Source organism: Globicephala melas, chromosome 6 (assembly GCF_963455315.2).
Source record: "Globicephala melas chromosome 6, mGloMel1.2, whole genome shotgun sequence".
Classification (NCBI taxonomy): Eukaryota; Metazoa; Chordata; class Mammalia; order Artiodactyla; family Delphinidae; genus Globicephala; species Globicephala melas.
In genome coordinates, this window is record NC_083319.1 from 90,155,986 (window position 1) to 90,175,961 (window position 19,976).

At 35.7% G+C, this 19,976-nt stretch overlaps 2 protein-coding genes across 4 annotated transcripts in view; one reads left to right on the plus strand and one right to left on the minus strand.

Moving 5' to 3' along the window:
• Positions 1–19,976, minus strand: part of CENPP (centromere protein P) — a 226,367-nt gene that overhangs the window by 117,728 nt on the left and 88,663 nt on the right. The window lies entirely within an intron of this gene.
• The window catches only part of ASPN (asporin), a 40,861-nt gene that overhangs the window by 18,800 nt on the left and 2,085 nt on the right, over positions 1–19,976 (plus strand). Inside the window, exons 1-2 of one of the 3 annotated variants that reach the window (XM_030847225.2) lie at positions 13,990–14,062; positions 18,079–19,033. In XM_030847225.2, the coding sequence (XP_030703085.1) occupies positions 18,094–19,033 (940 nt within the window). In that variant the 5' untranslated portion in view covers positions 13,990–14,062; positions 18,079–18,093. Of the gene's footprint in view, positions 1–2,072; positions 3,154–13,989; positions 14,063–18,078; positions 19,034–19,976 lie in introns of those variants that run through there. The other 2 variants (XM_060301183.1, XM_030847226.3) reach the window with 2 other exon arrangements.

A 19,976-nucleotide genomic window follows, 5' to 3' on the forward strand; every position in this document is an offset into this window, starting at 1 on the left:
ATCCCTCTGTTTCTTCTACTGAAACTGCTAAGGCCATTGTGGTGAAGGTACGGACACAGCTAATTTCAGGTTTCTGGGGTGGCAGTGGCTATGTAAAGGCAGGACCGGTCAGGAGGAAATCAAGTAAAATTATATAACCTTTCATTCTGGAAACATTTCACAAAGGCAGAGCATGTGGATGAAGTCCCAGGTATTTTCACTATCAATGTGGTGCCACATTAGAACTGTGCATGCTTTTTAAAAACTCAGGCCAGAATATATAATTAAAAGTCAGTATTTGGAGCATTAAGGGCGCACATTTCTTGTTCTTCATTACTAGAAAACTTTTCCTTCTAATCTGGCAACTCTTGACTAGCTGGGAGGGGCCACAGAATTGTTGGAAAATCTGATAAAGCTTTAGATACTTCCAAGAACAAAAATGAGACAATATTTTCACATAATTTTAGCAGTTTCACAGATCCTCCTGATTCCCATTTGTGGACCTCAAATTAAGAAACCCTACTTAATCTCATGTCACCTTAGTCCATTTCTCTCATGTGCTTTCCTTGATATACAATTCCTCATCTTCCAAGGAAAAACACATTGAGAACAAAACTGGGCCTTGAGCCATTTGCTTCTAGATTTCTTTCTAATTTTTCTTTAAACAAGTTTTGTTCACTACACAAATAGAAGCCTGTGAAATAGAAGCCATCAAAATGGATGTGCTATATAGGCAGATGCTCATTTCAAGATTATGACTTTTGCTTTGATTTTTTCAAACGCTGCGTTTAAATGTTTATTTAACCAGTGAGCATGACCAGAGTCTTTCCTCCCTCAAGCTGTCCAGTCTTTGAGTACTTTACTCCACAACGCTGATCCCAGCTTCTGGGTGTCTTAAATCTATCCATACTATTGCTAGCATTTTAAAAAATGAACAGAATTATAACACATAGTCATAACGATACAATTCAACGGATGTCCACAAAGCAAATACACTCATGTCCAGCACTGTTCCCCATTCTCAATGAGGTCAATGCTGTGGTAAACTACATCTTGCACTGCTGCTGGGCTGCCAGGAAACCACATAATGCATCTGTCACAAAATCTCCAAGATTAATAGAGGGCGGCAGGGACTGCAACAGAAAACTAGAGGTTTTAGCAGTGCCTACAGTTCTCATGACTGGCTCAGATCAATCTCACCAAGGCAAAATCTAGAGGTAACATCGGCTAGAACTGGTATCTTAGCCTTGCCAGCAAAAGGCTCCTTCTTCCTAATATGCCGAAACACTGTTAATTAAGTAGATTGTTTTTACTTCCCAGAAATCTCAGTTGCCAAAAAAATCCAAGGAAGAAATTTAAAGGGCTATTAAAGGGAATGAAGGGAAGGTCCTATATTGTCCATTCTTTCTGAGTAATAATTTAATAAGACACATACACAGCCTATAAAATTGTATTTTATCCATTGGAGCAAATAAAAATTCAACTATTGATGTTGTATTACAGATACATATTTAAGATGTTGATAGACATATTTTTCTATAAAATTTACAAAAAAGCAGCTCTACACTTCTCCCTTTGATCACAGAAAATGCTGGCTAAAAATTCTTCACATTCATATTGAAAGTCATTCTTAGAGCATTAAATTTCATTCTTCTGCTCATTTCTAATACTTTTAAAACACATTATTGTAAATATGGCACTGAAGTAACCATACACACACACGCACGCACCTATACGTGTGTGCGTTGAGTGTGTGTGTGTGCGTGTGTGTGTATAGAGACAGAGAAACAGAGACAGAGAGAGACAGAGACAGAGGAGAGTGACATGTGCTGACCAGGCAGTGTGCCCTGGGCACTGGCATGAGTGCTACGCCACACTTCACACATAGAGCACTTTTGTATATAACACAGGAGCCTGCGTCCTTGTAATAAGTATTTAACAGGCATAAACGGGCACATATACTTTAAGCAAAATGTATTCAAATCAGTGTAAAATAAAGAGACAAACCCATGAACAAATGCTGACTATAAGCAGAATATCTTCTTTTTACATTTATCATGTATTTTTAATCCACTCTTTTCCCACTACAACAGATAATCTTCCTTCATTCTAATTCAATTACGAAAGTGGGAGTGAATGACTTCTGCCCCACAGTGCCAAAGATGAAGAAGTCTTTATACAGTGCAATAAGTTTATTCAACAACCCAGTGAAGTATTGGGAAGTACAACCTGCAACATTTCGTTGTGTTTTGAGCAGAATGAGTGTTCAGCTTGGGAACTTCAGAAAGTAATAATTAGTAATTAGTGATATCCATTTAATGTAAAATTCAAAAATTGTTACATTTGGAATACTTGAACTCTATTTAAAATGGTGGTATTATGCACACAAGCAAAAAATCTATTCCCATGTGGTAAGTCCACTGACTTACTGTACGACAAAAAATTTCAACAGAATTTTGCAAAAACTACAACAGGATTAAAGGAAATAAGTATCTGTCGCAGTTTCCTTTTACATATAAATGATTTTGCATAAATCTCATGCTTGAATGTTCTTTCTCAGTAACAAAAAATAAGACATTCAGTATTTAACACTTTGTTATCAAGTGCATTTAAAAAAGAACTGTACTGTAAATGGAATGCTTGACTTAACAAACTTTGTGCTCTTTCATTTGCTATTAGAAAAAGAAAATTGACAAGTATGGTTATATAAAGAGTATGTTATATTATCCTTATTCTGTCTTTAAAAACTTGGGTATTACTGTAATATTTCTAATAATGCTGAAGTATGGTTTGATATAATCTTATTCAAATTCTCATGCCTTAGAGCCTTACTGTCTTTATGTTTAAAACTCCTTATAATAAAGCCTTCACTAAGTGTTTATTACCAACTCAACAGATGCTATTCATAAACAGCTTTTTTCAAGCTGTAGCACATGCTTTTCTTTTTAACTATTATTACCTGATTATAAAACCTCTATAGAAATGCATAGTGAGTGTTTATATAAAATCTCACACTTTTTATTATCACAGTTATTATAAGCTTTTAACAGTGTGTCAATTGTTAGGTTATATAGCACTGTCACCTCAATGCTAAGGAATATTTTTGAGATGTCCCTTTGTAAGACCTTCGTTGGAAGAGAATGGATACTATCAACTCTACACCAAACTGTCTCCTTAAATATGCACAAACTGGATAACTCTGAAAAACACACCTGGTATAACCGAATAGGCAGAGCATTAAACAGAATGCACAGCTCTGTACAAAAATTAAGAGTACTTAACGTATATTTTTGTTGGTGTTCAACATAAGTAAAACTAGAAAATAAGGAAAACATTAAAATATTGGTTTGAAATAAAATATTTTGCTTTGGTTTAATTTTTCTCTCCCATTCAGGAACATAAACTATTTTTCATAAAACTCTTATATTTTTACTAAAACATTTTTAGTAAAGTGTTAATGCTTATTCTTAATAATAGTACCGAAATATCCCAAATTATACCTATGCCATGAAAGATAATCACCTTTACGGTAAACCACCTCAAAAACTAGACTTTAAATAACTTTGGGGAGAGCAGTACCTTACAGATATGTAAAATGGGGTGGAGGGTCTGGATATCCAGGTCAAGAATGGGTAAATAGGTCTTCTTCTTCATAGTGAGGTTCCCCAACTCTGGCACTGCTGACACTCTAGGCTGGATCATTCTCTGTGTGGAGTGCTATCCTGTCCGTTGCGGAATGTCTGGCAGCTCCCTGTCTCTACTCACTAGATGCCAGCAGCACTTGCACGCTGGCCCCACAGTGTGACAATCAACAATTTCTCCCCAAAACGCCAATGTCCCGGTGGAAGGGGTGGAGCCAAATTGCAGCTGGTTGAGAACTACTGCTTTATATAAAATTTACTTAATTTCTAAATTCTGACACAAATTTGGAAACCTGAAACAAAATAGTTCGTATTTTTGTTTGGTAAAACTGTAGGGGCAAGATTAAAGTGTGATTAAAATAATAGCACCAATAGTGATGTAACAGAAAGAGCCCAGGGATACAGAGCTCTGAGTTGGAAAAACATACACAGAAGTCCAGTTCCACTTATAGTCTTGGGCAAATCACAATCTCTCTGAACCTGTCTTCTCATCTATAAAGGGTAGGTATGAGAATACTGATCAAATAAGTTGCTATAAGAATTGAATAATAAAAGTATATGTGAAAATGCTTTGTAAACCATAAAGATTCATGAAACATGCATAACTGTTACACTGGACAATAATTCACTGCAAGAAAAATAAAAGATTAAGAAGTCCTTTAAAAACAGAAGAATACCTAACAATGATAATCATCCTAAAATTAAAATGTTCTAAAGTTCTAATAGTTTTAATAAATAAAATTCATTTTTCTTTCTTTTTTAAATTCATTTTTCTACAATATATCATAAAAATAAAATTGTGACATCATACCACTTATAAGAACATAAGTAGAAGTGAAATGTTCACTGAAATTGTAAGAATCCAGTTCTTGAAATTAAATTAAATTATAAGGTTAGTGCTAAGGTTAGAATCATCTAAACAAATAGATTAGTCTATGATCTGAATAGAGAAGCTTAAAGTAGCTAAATCAGCCTTTTCTAAAAAGAAAAGACAGCAAAATTTTTTAAATACTGGAAATGATTCCTGAAATCACTGCAATTAATTTCCTGTATTTAATGTTTGTGTTTTTCATCCCACAGCTGTTAACCATTTTTCGTTATATGTTTGCAAAAGACAAATCACTAATAAAAATCATAAGCAACCAAAACTGCATTAAAGCTTCTGCCACAATCCTATTTTATGGTAAATACAAAATACTACCCACTTGAAATCCATTGAAGTTTGGAAACAAATGAATTACTACAACTTACTGGGTTTATTAAGGACTTCAAGGTAGAAAAAAAGAGTCTCAATGACCATCTATCCTTATTTCCTCTCAAATACTACAATAAAAATGATCACTGAATTCATGAAACAAATATAATACTTTTAGAAAATCACTTGAAGTCACTAAAACTAAAAGCTTTTTTCCTAAATCAATTTTGTTCCTCCTTAAACTACCGCATTATTTTTCTTTCGTTTGTAATTCCATCTTTTGGGAAAAGAATTGTCTTACCTTGGCCTTAATTACTTCTCTACTCACATGGTCCTTTACCTACTGCAACTGACTTAATTCTCTTGAATTTATTTTCCCCAAATTGTACCATATGAGTAATACTTAATACTAATAGGTGGTATGTAAAGAACATTTTCAGACATTCTTCCAAAAGCCTTACTTGCATTTATTCATTTAATCCTCACAATAGCCCTATGAGGTAAAAAGGAACGAAATTGAGTTACTTGTAGTGAGATGGATGGACCTAGAGTCTGTCATACAGAGTGAAGCAAATCAGAAAGAAAAACAAATACCGTATGCTAACACATATATATGGAATCTCAAAAAAAAAAAAAATGGTTCTAAGGAACCTAGGGGCAGATGAAGAGAATGGACTTGAGGACACGGGGAGGGGGAAGGGTAAGCTGGGACGAAGTAAGAGAGTAGCAGTGATATATATACACTACAAAATGTAAAATAGATAGCTAGTGGGAAGCAGCTGCATAGCACAGGGAGATCAGCTTGGTGCTTTGTGACCACCTAGAGGGGTGGGATAGGGAGGGTGGGAGGGAGACGCAAGAGGGAGGAGATATGGGGATATATGTATATGTATAGCTGGTTCACTTTGTTATAAAGCAGAAACTAACACACCATTGTAAAGCAATAATACTCCAATAGAGATGTTAAAAAAATAAAATTAAGATATACAGTGTAAAAAAAAAATAGCCCTTTGAGGGAGCTACATTTACTTATTCCTATTTTTTGGGGGTGTGAAAATGGGAAAACAAAGATTGGATACCTTGTGGCAGACCTAGGATTTGATCCCAGCAGTCTGGCTCCAGGCTTTTAACCACGATGACACACTAATTTTTTAGTCAGTGATTAATCTTATAAAAAGGTGGACAGTGCTTCCTCCTGGACATTCTTTGCTTACTTGGCTTCCACCTATCATGCCTTTCAGTTTGCTCTTTTTTTTTTTTTAATAGTTAAGATGTACCATTGTACTTTATTTATTTATTTTTTAAATTTACTTATTTAATTTATTGATTTTTGGCTGCATTGGGTCTTTGTTGTTGCACGTGGGCTTTCTCTAGTTGCAGTGAGTGGGGGCTACTCTTCGTTGCAGTGCGCGGACTTCTCATTGTGGTGGCTTCTCGTTGCAGAGCACGGGCTCTGGGCGCGTGGGCTTCAGGAGTTGTAGCACGCAGGCTCAGTAGTTGTGGCGCACGGGCTTAGCTGCTTCGTGGCAATATGGGATCTTCCCGGACCAGGGATCGAACCTGTGTCCCCTGTACTGGCAGGCGGATTCTTAACCACTGTGCCACCAGGGTTGCTCTTTAATGGCTAGTGTTCCCCAATATTGTTTTGGCCTCTTCACTTTGCCCCTGGTAATCTCATCCATTTCTAAACATTAGCCATAATGTCTCATGTGAAGGCCTCTGAAATCCATGTCTCAAAAGTGGATCTTAGGTATCACCTCACACCAGTCAGAATGGCCATCATCAAAAAATCTACAAACAATAAATGCTGGAGAGGGTTTGGAGAAAAGGCAACCCTCTTGCACTGTTGGTGGGAATGTAAATTGATACAGCCACTATGCAGAACAGTATGGAGGTTCCTTTAAAAACTAAAAATAGAACTACCATATAACCCAGCAATCCCACTATTGGGCATGTACCCTGAGAAAACCATAATTCAAAAAGAGTCATGTACCACAATGTTCATTGCAGCTCTATTTACAATAGCCAGGACATGGAAGCAACCTAAATGTCCATCAACAGATGAATGGATAAAGAAGATGTGGCACATATATACAATGGAATATTACTCAGCTATAAAAAGAAATGAAATTGAGTTATTTGTAGTGAGGTGGATGGACCTAGAGTCTGTCATACAGAGTGAACTAAGTCAGAAAGAAAAACAAATACCGTATGCTAACACATATATATGGAATCTAAAAAAAAAAAAAGGGTTATGAAGAACCTAGGGGCAGGACGGGAATAAAGACGCAGACCTACTAGAGAATGGACTTGAGGACGTGGGGAGGGGGAAGGGTAAGCTGTGACAAAGTGAGAGAGTGGCATGGACATGTATACACTACCAAAGGTAAAACCGATAGCTAGTGGGAAGCAGCCGCATAGCACAGGGAGATCAGCTCGGTGCTTTGTGGCCACCTAGAGGGGTGGGATAGGTAGGGCAGGAGGGAGGGAGATGCAGAGGGAAGAGATATGGTGATATATGTATATGTATAGCTGATTCACTTTGATATAAAGCAGAAGCTAACACACTATTATTGTAAAGCAATTATACTCCAATAAAGATGTTAAAAAAAAAAAGCGGACCTTGCTGCAGAGTAACAAACTCTCAAAAGCAAGTCCAGGGCTTCCCTGGTGGCGCAGTGGTTAAGAATCCGCCTGCCAATGCAGGGGACAGAGGTTCGAGCCCTGGTCCGGGAAGATCCCACAGGCCGCAGAGCAGCTAAGCCCGTGCACCACAGCTACTGAGCCTGCACTCTGGAGCCTGCAAGTCACAATTACTGAAGCCCAAATGCCTAGAACCCGTGCTCCACAACAAGAGAAGCCACAACAATGAGAAGCCCACGCACCACAACTAGAGAAAAGCCCGTGCACAGCAACTAAGACCCAATGCAGCCAAAAATATATAATTATTTAAAAAAGTGCTTAACCCATCATTCAAGACTTCCATGATCTACATTTAAGTAATGCTTTCTGAGCTTTTTAGTTCATGTTTACATCTTTTTATACTCCAGCTGAAGATTACTTGTTATTTCTCAAATATACTCTGTATTTTCTGGCTTCTGTGTCTTTATTAATGCTGTCTTTTACATCTATCAAAGTCTTATCCAACCTCAAATGTCTGTGTCAAAGGTCACCCATCTCAGTTCATCTTCCTGATTCTCCCATAAACGGATGTGGCTTCTCACACCCTACCCTCCAAATCTTCCCAGTATTTTGATGTGCTTCTCTTTTGTACTTATCAAAATCTAACTTATAGCTATTTATATATGGGTTTTTTTCTTCACATTCTCTAGAGGATTGTAGATATCTTGAGTGTAAGCACTTGATTGCAAAGTCATCTTTGCATCCCCTTTTTCTCCTCCCCCCCCACCAAAGCCTACCACACTTCATTGGCTCAAAGCATTCTTCTGGATTAAATCAGCAAAGGGTGCTTATCGAAGGGAAAGAAAAAGCCTTTATCCTCATTCTAACAAGGCAATGTGTTTTTATCCTACGTATCTTTCTTTCATCCTAGAAGCTCCCTCTCTGGCTCCAGTTCTCCCACAGACCCGATGCAGATGTACTGTGTGTTCCACATTACTATAAAGTAGGGGCAGGTGGCATTTTTTCCCAGTGCACATTTTTTCTCAATACAGTTTCTATCACAGGCTCTGGGAAGCTCTAAAACAGATCCGCCACCACGGGAATAAAGACGACCAGTGCTGTAACAAGGTACATATTCCCAGCAGTGACATCTCTCCCTTGGTAAAATAACAGCATGAAAATAAAGATAACTGCTTTAAAACGAGCCCTTCCATAGTCAAAGGAAAGAGCTTACAGAGGGCCCTTTAAAACGAGACCTTCTAAAGACAGGGGAAGAGCTTACTGAGGGACCTTTAAAACGAGCCCTTCCGTAGACAGGGGAAGAGGTTACAAAGGCTGCAAGGGGCAGAAACACAAGGACAAATTAGGCCAAGGGGCAAAAGCATGTGCCATGCCAGCTCTACATGGAAGGTGCAATCAGTCATATGAATTCCTAATATTAAAACTTGCAGTTTGAGTACTGGAGATTTCCTTTTTTAAAAAAAAAAATTTTTAGTTTTTAACACTTTTATTGGAGTATAATTGCTTTACAATGTTGTGTTAGTTGCTGCTGTATAACAAAGTGAATCAGCTATACGTATACATATATACCCATATCCCCTCCCTCTTGCGTCTCCTTCCCACCCTCCCTATCCCACCCCTCTAGGTGGTCACAAAGCACCGAGCTGATCTCCCTGTGCTATGTGGCTGCTTCCCACTAGCTATCTTGGCATGGACATATATATACACTACCAAATGTAAAAAAGAGATTTCCTTTTTATTAAGGAAAATTTTCAATAGAAGCAAAAGTAGACAAAACACTACAATGAACTTTCATCTACTTCTCACTCAGTTTTTAAAATTATCAACTTAAGCCAATTTTATTCATTTAAACTCCCATTGCTATTATTATTTTTAATAACAGCTTTATTGTGGATATAATTCACATACTGTACAATTTACCATTTAAAGTATACAGTTCAAAGGTTTTTAATATATTCAAGCTTAGCAGCCATCACCACAATCAGTTTCAGAACATTTTTATCACTCCAAAAAGAAACCCTGTCCTGATTAATGTCATTTACTCCCAGCCTTAGGTAACCACAAATCCACTGTTTCTATCAATTTGCCTATTCTGCACATTTCATATAAATGGAATCATATAATATGTGGTCTTTTGTGACTGGTTTCTTCCACTTATAATGTTTTCAAGGTTCATTCATGTCATAGCATGTGTCAGTACTTCACTCCTTTTTATTGCCAAGTAATATTCCATTGTATAGATGGACCACACTTATTCATCCATTCACCAACTGATCAACATATAAGTTGTTTCTACTTTCTGGCTGTTATAAATATGTGCATTCAAGTTTTTGTGTGAACATATGTCTTCACTTTTCCTGGGTATATACTTAGGAGTAAAACTGATGGGTCAAATGGCAACTTTATGTTTAACTTTCTGAGGAACTATAGATTGTTTTCCAAAGTGGCTGTGCCATTTTTATTTTTCATCAGCAATATATGTAGATTCCAAAATCTCCACATCCTCACCAACACTTGCAATTGTCCATATTTTTAATTTCAGCTATCCTAGAGAATGTGAAGTGGTACTTCATTGTGGCTCTGATTTGCATTTTCCTGATGACTAGTGATGTTGAGCATCTTTTCATGTGTTTGTGGACCATTTGTTATCTTTGAAGAAACATTTATTCAGATCCTTCACTCATTTTAATATTATTATTATTATTATTGAGTTGTACGAGTTCTTTATTTATTCTAGACACAAGTTCTTAATCAGATATATGATTTGCAAAATTTTTCTCCCATGTGTGGGTTTTTTTTTTTTCCACTTTCTTGATAGTATCTTTTGGCACAGAAAACAATTTAAATTTTAATGACATCCAATTTACCTATTTTTTCTTCTGATTCTTGCGCTTTTAGTGCCACATTTAAGAAACTGATGCCTAACCCAAGGTCATAATGACTAACATTATATTTTCTTCTAAAATTTAACCATATTAGCTCTAACACTTAGGTCTTTGTTCCATTTTCAGTAAATTTTTGCATGTGTTCCAGTTGTCTTAGCACCATTCGTTCAAAGCAGATCAAGATATAAAAGATTTCTATCACTCCAGAAGGTTCTTCTGTGCCCGTTCCCAGTTCATACTCCCACTTCATCCAGCAAACATCCATTCATTCACTCACTCCACCAAGCAGACATACCCATCCCAGAACCTTGCCAACCTCTCCTAAAAATTTCAGTATGTGTCAGTACTTCACTCCTGTATAACCCTCTCCTAAAAATTTCCTTAATAACTGTTAACTTGAGTAAACATAAGTAATAGGAATTCTGCTTCCTGGATCCACATGGCCTACCCTCTCCTTTAACAGAAAAGAAAATATTCCCATTAATTTGGCATTCCCATTAATTTGGCAAAGGGAAACACATCTTATCACCCTTTCCTGAGTCTGAAAACGCTATTGTTTTGTACTCAGTCCCAGTCAGTGAAAAAAAAAATTTAATGGATTATATAGACAACTACTTTTTAATTGTGTATATTATCTTGGAACTTTACTCTGTGAGGGTGGAAAGTACTGGCTGCTCCATGAGCCTTTGAGTGCTTCCTTGCTCTCTCTTTGCCATCTGTGGCTGGTTGTATGCTGGTCTTTTTGAATTCTTCTCTCTATACCTCCTTATTTGATGAAGTTTCTATGATGTCTTCCAGTTTTGTTATCATGTGGCTTATTGATTTGAATTGTACTTTTATCTCATGTGGTTTACTTAGGAGTTAACCGGGAGAAACACAAAGCAACAGTCCAATTGTCTGAAGAGTAAAGATTTGCAAAATATCTTCTTGAAATAAGAGCTATCCTCCCAAAAACAATTAGAAAGAAGGTACAATATCATTTGCATATGATTCATATGCAAAACCCAAGAGAATCAACCTGAAAAACCCAAGAGAATCAACTGAAAAATGATGACAGTGTCACACATATAACAAAAAATGGGTATCCATAAACATATAAAAAACCCCTAAAAATAAATAAGAAAAAGACAAATAACACAACAGAAAAATGAGCAAAAACATTAACAGGCATACCTCAGAAGAGAAAATCCAAATGGCTGAAAAACATTTGAAAAAATGTTCAACCTCTTTAGTAATCAGGGAAATGGAAATTAAAATCACAAGTAATACCATCATATACCTAAAAATTGGGGGGAAAGTTAGATAATGTCAAGTATTAATGAGATCTAAAACAACCATAGCCTTTCATTCCCACCACCTCCACTTGCTTATCTGTAACCTCCCTCCAGCTGTGAGACACCTGGCTCCCCCATTCACCACAGTTACATAACCATTCCTTTCCAGCATACATCACAGTAGCGTCAGAACTATTGACTTAAACCCCTGTGCTCATTCATTTTTACCCCTCTGCCTTGCTTTGTTCCTCTCCATTGCACTCCACACCACTTGATATGTTTATTTTCTCTCTTCCTCTTCAGTGATAATAGGGAATTTTACTGCTGGGTTCTCAGCACCTAAAACTGCCTTGAACAAAGTAGGTGCTCAACAAATATTAGCTGGATGAATAAATGAATTAAAAATCTTTATTATGGTTTATTACCATAATTACCAGTCTCAGTCAGACCTTTCCTAGTCAGCACTAGTTATCTGGCTCTGAGATAGTTTATCTACTTCAGTCAAATTATAATCATAGAATATAATTTAGACTTTCACCAATTCAACTGACTTCTCTCCCTAATTGCTACAATTATAATCACCAACTGAGGGAATTCCCTGGTGGCCCAGTGGTTAGGGCTCTGTGCTTTCACTGCCGAGGGTGAGGGTTCAGTCCCTGGTCAGGGAACTAAGATCCCGCAAGCAGTGCAGCACAGCCAAAAATAAATAAATAAAACTAAAAACAATTTTTAAATAAAATAAAATAACCACCAACTGAAACAGTGAACTATCACAATCACTTGCAGCTTCTAGTTTTCCTCTAAGGCCTGACTCAAACCACCCTTCCCACCCCCTGCCAAACCTAAACCTCCTAGACACCATCAACCTTATTTAAATTTCCTAGACACTTTCAACTCTGAGTGTTCTAGCTATATATTGATAAATATTTTCACATTTGTTAGGAACATGAACAACATAATCACTATCATAAGTTCAAATCACAGAGTTAAAAGAAGAATTTAATAAAAATTAAGCTGTTAATTTTACATTAACCTTCCAAAAGAACTGTGAGGGCATGTAGAATGATTTTTGGAAAAAGTACAGATTTGCTCTCTTCTCCTTAGCATGGAAGTCTGAGTTTTAAGAACAAACACTAAAAGGAAACATATGGAAAAGATCAGTAACAAGATGAAATCTTGGCCCAAATATGGTCTGCCACGTTTTACATACCAGTGTCTCAAATAATAGATGAGGTTTTTACAGTATTGCCAAAACATCTCTTGAAACACTGTACACTTTTTAAAAATCTGAAGTATAACAAAATAAATCTTGTGCATTCTTTATGAAAACCTAATGGAAAATACTATTTTGAGGAAACAAAAACAAATTCCAGGAATCACTTTACCTTATTAGTTTGTACAAGCTTGAAAGAATCTCCCAAAGAATGAACTCAAAGTTCACTGCCAAGAGATACAAGTTAACTCTGTTTAAAATATGAAAATATTGGTTTAAAAATATAGCATTTAAGTAGTTAACTGCCACTCTTCAAGAGAGACAGCTCAGTGAAATTTGTAAATTTTCTACATCTGCAAAATAAAAGCAATAACAGCTGGTCAACAGAAGTTCCTAATTCCATCTTATTCAATACTATAAAATTATTTTTTTGTACTAGTAAAAACAGACAAATCAGAGATATACCTTCTGAGTGAATTCCATAACTAAGAGATTAATTTTATTTCAAAGGTTATTAGAACACATGCTAGTGGATGTATTTGGGAGGAAGGTGAGAAAGGGGATAGCTGATAGAAAAGAAGGTATACTTCTTTGTATGGAAAAGTGATGTATTTAATCTGTGTCACTAATGACCATCTATTTCATTTTTAAAATAAACTAGATATGAAATGCTGTATGTTTCTCATCCTGGTTCCTTGTCTTAATAAAGGGAAGCACTGGTGTGAATACACGGTATCAGACAACCGAGGTCTCAAGATGACTCTGAGTTCCACCTTAAAATGCCAAGACACTGAGCTCCATGTTACAGTGGACCTTACTTTGAAGAATTCTTTGGCATGAAAATGAAAATAAAACAGTAATCAGTACATGCTGTTTCATTTAGTTCTGTTTGCCTTTCATACTAGAGGAAATTCTTGCCATACCTCAAACCAAAATTAAGGGGAAAAGAAAGAAGTAAGCCACATAAATCTGACCAAGAACACAAGCATTTTAATTTGAGTCCACAAAGTTTTGGATAATGAAAAGAAATACATAATTTTAATTCAACCCAAGTATTTTTCCAAGTAGATTATATTTGCTTAAATTGCTATAGCAATTCAAGGGACAGCCCTGCCTGGACACACAGTTACTGTGGATTTTTAAGAGATTCAGTTTAAGAATTTAGGAATTTCTGATTCATTTACAGGATTTGCAAATTCATCAGCCCCTGAAAACTAAAGCAAACTCAACAGGTATGATGATAAAATAATTTTCATTTTTTAAAGAAAATATTCCTACTGTTTAAAATATATTTGATTTAACATTAAAATAGATTATAGCCATCATAAATGCACATTTTTATAAGCAATATCTGGTAAAAGCTACATTAACATTTGATTAGCAAAAATATTCAGGGAAATAATATAGGGAATTTAATTTTCTAACTTAAGATTTACCCAATAAATGATTTTTGTTTAGATTTTTTTTTACTTTGAATGAAAGATTCTCACGTTAATGGAATAATTTTCTGTTTCTCTCTCCCTCTCCCTCTCTCTCTCTCTCAACTTTAAGTGACAAAAAAACAGCGAACGCCTTTGAGCCATACATCTGAGCAATGCTAGAGATTCTGGTTTTAGAGAAATGGGTATTTGTACAAATTTCACTAGAAATTTTCTCAAAATTTCTTTATTAACCAAATCTCTGATGTTACGATGTGTTTGCCTCTTCCTCAAAGAGAAAATACAAGTACTCTATCTAGCACTGAATGTTCTAGTTTCTTGGGTTTCAGTTAATTAAGATCCAAATGTATTATGGCTAAAAATAATTTTGAGACTTTCATATTTTTAATAGCAAAAGAGTTTTACTTCCTTAGGCCTTGTGTGTGACAGTGATGTATACAACTTTAATTTTACAGGGTTAAATTTAAAACTGCTTTGGAAAAAATTCTGAATCATATCCTAATACTTGGTTTCTTATATTTTAGTTTCTGTGGCATACCAACAAAACAATTAAGTTTTTAAAATAATAAAATGCTATGAAGCTTTCCAATTACTTTAAACTTTCCAGGACAAAGTTCCATCTCATTTTGATTAGTAATTTAACTTAGAACTTTCTTGATGAAAGCACGAGTGCTTTTTTCCAGGTAAGAGAAATGTTATGACATAGAAACTTTTTTAGCTATAATATGAAAAATTCATATTAATGAGTAATTTTAAAAACCTGGTAACATATTTCAGTTTGCCTTAAACTTTCTTTTTCACATTTGTGATTTTTCTACTAAACAAGGTAAGGAATACAGGTAGGAAAGTGAATATAGTATATTGTGACAGAAATATTCAATAGAAAATAGAATAGCCATGTTCTCTGTGAAAATGTTCATTTAGAGAAATCACTGTGGTGAAATAAATGCCTAGAAATAATCAACATTAGTAGCAATAAACATCACTAACAAGATGTAATCTATAACAAAAAATCAATCATGCATTCAACAAATCTGTGAGCACTTACAAACTGTGCATTGTACTAGAGTCTGTCAAAAATTAGAGGTTGAGAAATGAGATGATTGACAGTGAGTTATAATGTTTTGCTATGAGTTATGCTATAGGAGACAAGGCACAAATTGCCGAACATAAAAGGCAGAAGTAATAAAAGTATGCCTTGCAAATGGCTGGTAAAAGATTAGCTGAATGAAAAATTTGGATAAAAAGAAATAAGAGAGGACTATAACAGGGAAAATGATCAGGGGTGAAGTTGAGGAGTAAAAAAAATAGAAAATAATGGGTATATCAATGGAGATGGAATGGATTTTAGACCAGAAAACAGCACTTATTGAAAAGGGAGTGGGACAAGGTTGAGCTAGAGGGCCGAGGTCCTCAGTGGATGAGGACAATGATGATGAACTCAGATTTAGAAGAGAAAATGTCTTCAGGGAAAGACCTTTCTTCTTGGGCGGCCAAGAAGACCAAAAGCAGATAATACTAAGAATCCCTTTATTTTCAGAGAGGCCCTCATCATGAGGTCTTGATTCCTAGGCAAAGGTAAATGCTGAACCAAAAGTATCATCCAGGTCTCCTTTTTTCCCAACAATTTCTTGTAGTTGTTGAACAGTCATGACTTTAATTCTCAAATGTAAGATTACTAACTGATGATTACTGATGTTCTAACACAAGGTTAAAATTCAGAGTTCTGATGAGCAGTACTCTTTTCAAAGTTCAACTGTGTATCAGTCAGCTTCTGAGACCCCCTACATGGCCTGACCCTGCACAGCTGCATGTCTCTGCCTCTGCTTCTACTTTCATCTCAACTCCATGGTGCAGTACTTTAAATGAAGTATGACAAGCACTTAAAAAAAAAGTTGATATGTTATGGTATAATGAGTATAAAATACTATAATTTTAATACATAAAATATTATCAACTAGAGAGTAATATGTATAGGGTGTTCTATACCCATTCCTGTGAATCTCCCGAAGTCTTGGCCAAATGATGTCTGCAAAGGTTTCCCTGTCTCCCGCAAGCAGGGTTAAGACACTGGTTCCCACAGCACTGGTATCTCTGCTGCAAACCATATTTCCCTCTGCCTGAGAATATGTCTACTAAATTGTATGCTCATGTCTTCATATTTTCTTCATTTCTGTATTTCCCACCAAGCACAGTGCCTCACCTCTAAAATTCGAGACAATCATCAAGTAACCCAATCAAACTAACTAAATCACTAGTAATATTTGCAAGGCTCTTTTCTAACCATGTCCACACACAACATCTAGTACAGGGTCACTAATTATAGCAGGTGAAAAAGCACTACTAATCATACCCACTGGGAGCTTCCCAGTGCCCTGTCTGGGTCAGCCAGCACTGAACACTGCCCTTTGGGATGAGACCATACTCTTTCACTTCTCCTCCCAGGACTCTATCTTACTTGATGCATGAACACTGCAGTGTGCAGATTATGGCTCAGCTATATTAATGAATTAAACTAGGTGTTCATTCCCAGAGTGCAAATTCCTGAGGTCACAATTTAGGCCTTTAGGTTCTGGTTGAGATTGGCTGTAACAGTCTTATTGTGCTCCTTCAACAGTTAACCACCACATCCCAAACATCTCACCCTTTGTTGCTTACATGTTTTTGCTCATCTCTTCTAGCTGCAAATCTTCCCTATTTCCCTCTGTGAGAACCCTCACATTCCTTCAAAGTCTAATGCAAATGCCATGTCCTCCATGAATCACATGGATAAAAAGGAACAATGGATGGAGTCTATTTAGATTTGCAAAAGGAAACTTTATGAATTTCAAAATCAAAATTGTTTAAAAGATGAAACCATTACCATTTTGGCATTTTATGTAGGAAGGGATAAGATTAAATAGAAGTCAATATATTAGAGTAAATGATTGTCTCTTCTATTTTCTTGGTGAAGAAAGAGGCAAAGTCATCATCTGATTCTCCACTAAGACCTAAACTCCTGGGAGACAGGACAGTGTGTTTTTAATATCTGTGTATCCAGAAATTAACTCCAAAATATCAGTGGAAAGAAAGAAGCTAGGAAGGTAATAGGAAAAATGTATAGAATAATCAATTAGAAACTAATTTTGTAGAATGTAAATGTTGTGTGTGTTTGTGATTTAAAGTAGTTATTCAAGTAGAGTCAGAGACAAAATAATTGGATTCTGCAAACTATTTCACAGGGAAAATTTGAAGTCACAGTTAGTCTTGGACAGAAAACACTAAGAGGAAACATGATAGTTATTTTTAGTATCTCAAGCTTTCACGTAAAATGGAGTGTTCTATGTTCTTCCAAAGAGCAGAAAAGAACATCAGCAAACAAAAGTTGCAGCGGGAAAATTTTGGTTAATATCAAGAATCTCCTAAGTAACTAAAACATAGAGTCTCTCTTCTCATAGGCAGTAAACATCACTGAAGGGGCCAAATAGTCAGTGAGAACATCCAGCATTTATATGGAAAGAGCACTTGGCTTTGGGGTGGAGAGATGTCATGCTATCATTGTAAATCTATAGTCTAGTAAACAAGACAAATCGAGATTCTCTTAAAAGACGGTTACTTAGTCTGGTTCAATGCAGTATGTGACTTTTTAAAAAATACCACCTTATACATTAATTTTGGTCTGAGCAGTACCCATTAATTCTGGACACTCTTTTATATATTTCAATACAGATATAGATATTATGCATTTTATATAACTGTCAATTTATATACAAATTATTCTAAGTTTACTCACTTTTCCCACAATATATTTCCTTTTTGCCTTGTAATAGGACAAAAAAAGGAACATGGGCTTTTCAAGTCCAGTGTGTGTCCTTTTCTTCTTTCTTGGAGTCAAAGTATATTGCCAGTATGAAAGTTATCAATGGAATGAAGATTATGACCAAGAACCAGATGATGTCTACCAACCAGAATTCCAATTTCATCAAAATGAAGATTATGGAGTTCCATTTCATCAGCATACTTTAGGTTGTGCCAGTGAATGCTTCTGTCCACCTAACTTTCCATCATCAATGTACTGTGATAATCGCAAACTCAAGACTATCCCAAATATTCCAGCATACATTCAGCAAGTTTATCTTCAGTTTAATGAAATTGAGGTTGTGACTGCAGATTCATTCATCAATGCCACTCATCTTAAAGAAATCAACCTCAGCCACAACAAAATTAAATCTCAAAATATTGATCATGGTGTGTTTGCCAAATTGTCAAATCTACTACAACTCCACCTACAGTATAACAATTTAGAAGACTTTCCATTTCCTCTTCCTAAGTCTTTGGAAAGGATTCTTCTTGGTTACAATCAGATCTCCAGACTGCAGACAAATGCTGTAAATGGGCTAGTAAACTTGACCATGCTTGATCTTTGTTACAATCAAATTGACGATTCTACATTACAAGAAAAAATCCTTGCGAAAATGGAAAAACTAATGCAGCTTAACCTATGTAATAACAGATTAGAATCAATGCCTCCTGGTTTGCCTTCTTCACTTATGTATCTGTCTTTAGAAAATAATTCAATATCTGCTATACCAGAAAATTACTTCAAAGAACTCCCAAAACTTCATGCTCTACGAATGTCACACAATAAACTACAAGACATCCCTTATTATATTTTTAATCTTTCCAACCTTATAGAGCTCAATGTTGGACACAACAAACTGAAGCAAGCATTCTATATTCCAAGAAATTTAGAACACCTATACCTAGAAAATAATGAAATTGAAAGTATGTAAAATTTCATTTTTTTGTGTGTAGTTTTTATTTTTATTATTTATTTATTTAATTTTAATTTATTTACTTATTTAATTTTTATTTTATATTGGAGCATAGTTGATTAACAATGTTGTGTTAGTTTCAGGTGAACAGCAAAGTGATTTAGTTATACATATACATGTATCTATTCTTTTTCAAATTATTTTACCATTTAGGTTATTATAGAATATCGAGCAGTGATCCCTGTGCTATAGAGTATGTCCTTGTTGTACATGTCAATCCCAAACTCCAAATCTATTCCTCTCCCCCACTCTTCCCCCCTGGTAACTATAAGTTCGTTCTCTCAGTCTGTGAGTTTGTTTCTGTTTTGTAAATAAGTTCATTTGTATCATTTTTTTCTTAGATTCTGCATATAAGTGATATCATATGATATTTTTCTTTCTCTGACTTACTTTACTTAGTGTGATAATCTCCAGGTCCATCCATGTTGCTGCAAATGGCATTATTTCATTCTTTTTTAATGGCTGAGTAATATTCCATTGTATATATGTACCCTATCTTGTTTATCCATTCATCTGTCGATGGATATTTAGGTTGCTTCCATGTCTTGGCTATTGGAAACAGTGCTGCAATGACATTTGGGGTGCCTCTATCCTTTGGAACCATGGATTTCTCCAGATATATGCCCAGGAGTGGGATTGCTGGATCATATGGTAGCTGTATTTTTAGTTTCTTAAGGAACCTCCATACTGTTCTCCATAGTGGCTGTACCAATTTATATTCCCACCAACAATGTAGGAGGGTTCCCTTTTCTCCACACCCTCTCCATCATTTATTGTTTATAGATTGTTTGATGATGGCCATTCTGACTGGTGTGAGGTGATATCTCATTGTAGTTTTGATTTGCATTTCTCTAATAATTAGCGATGTTGAGCATCTTTTCATGTGCCTCTTG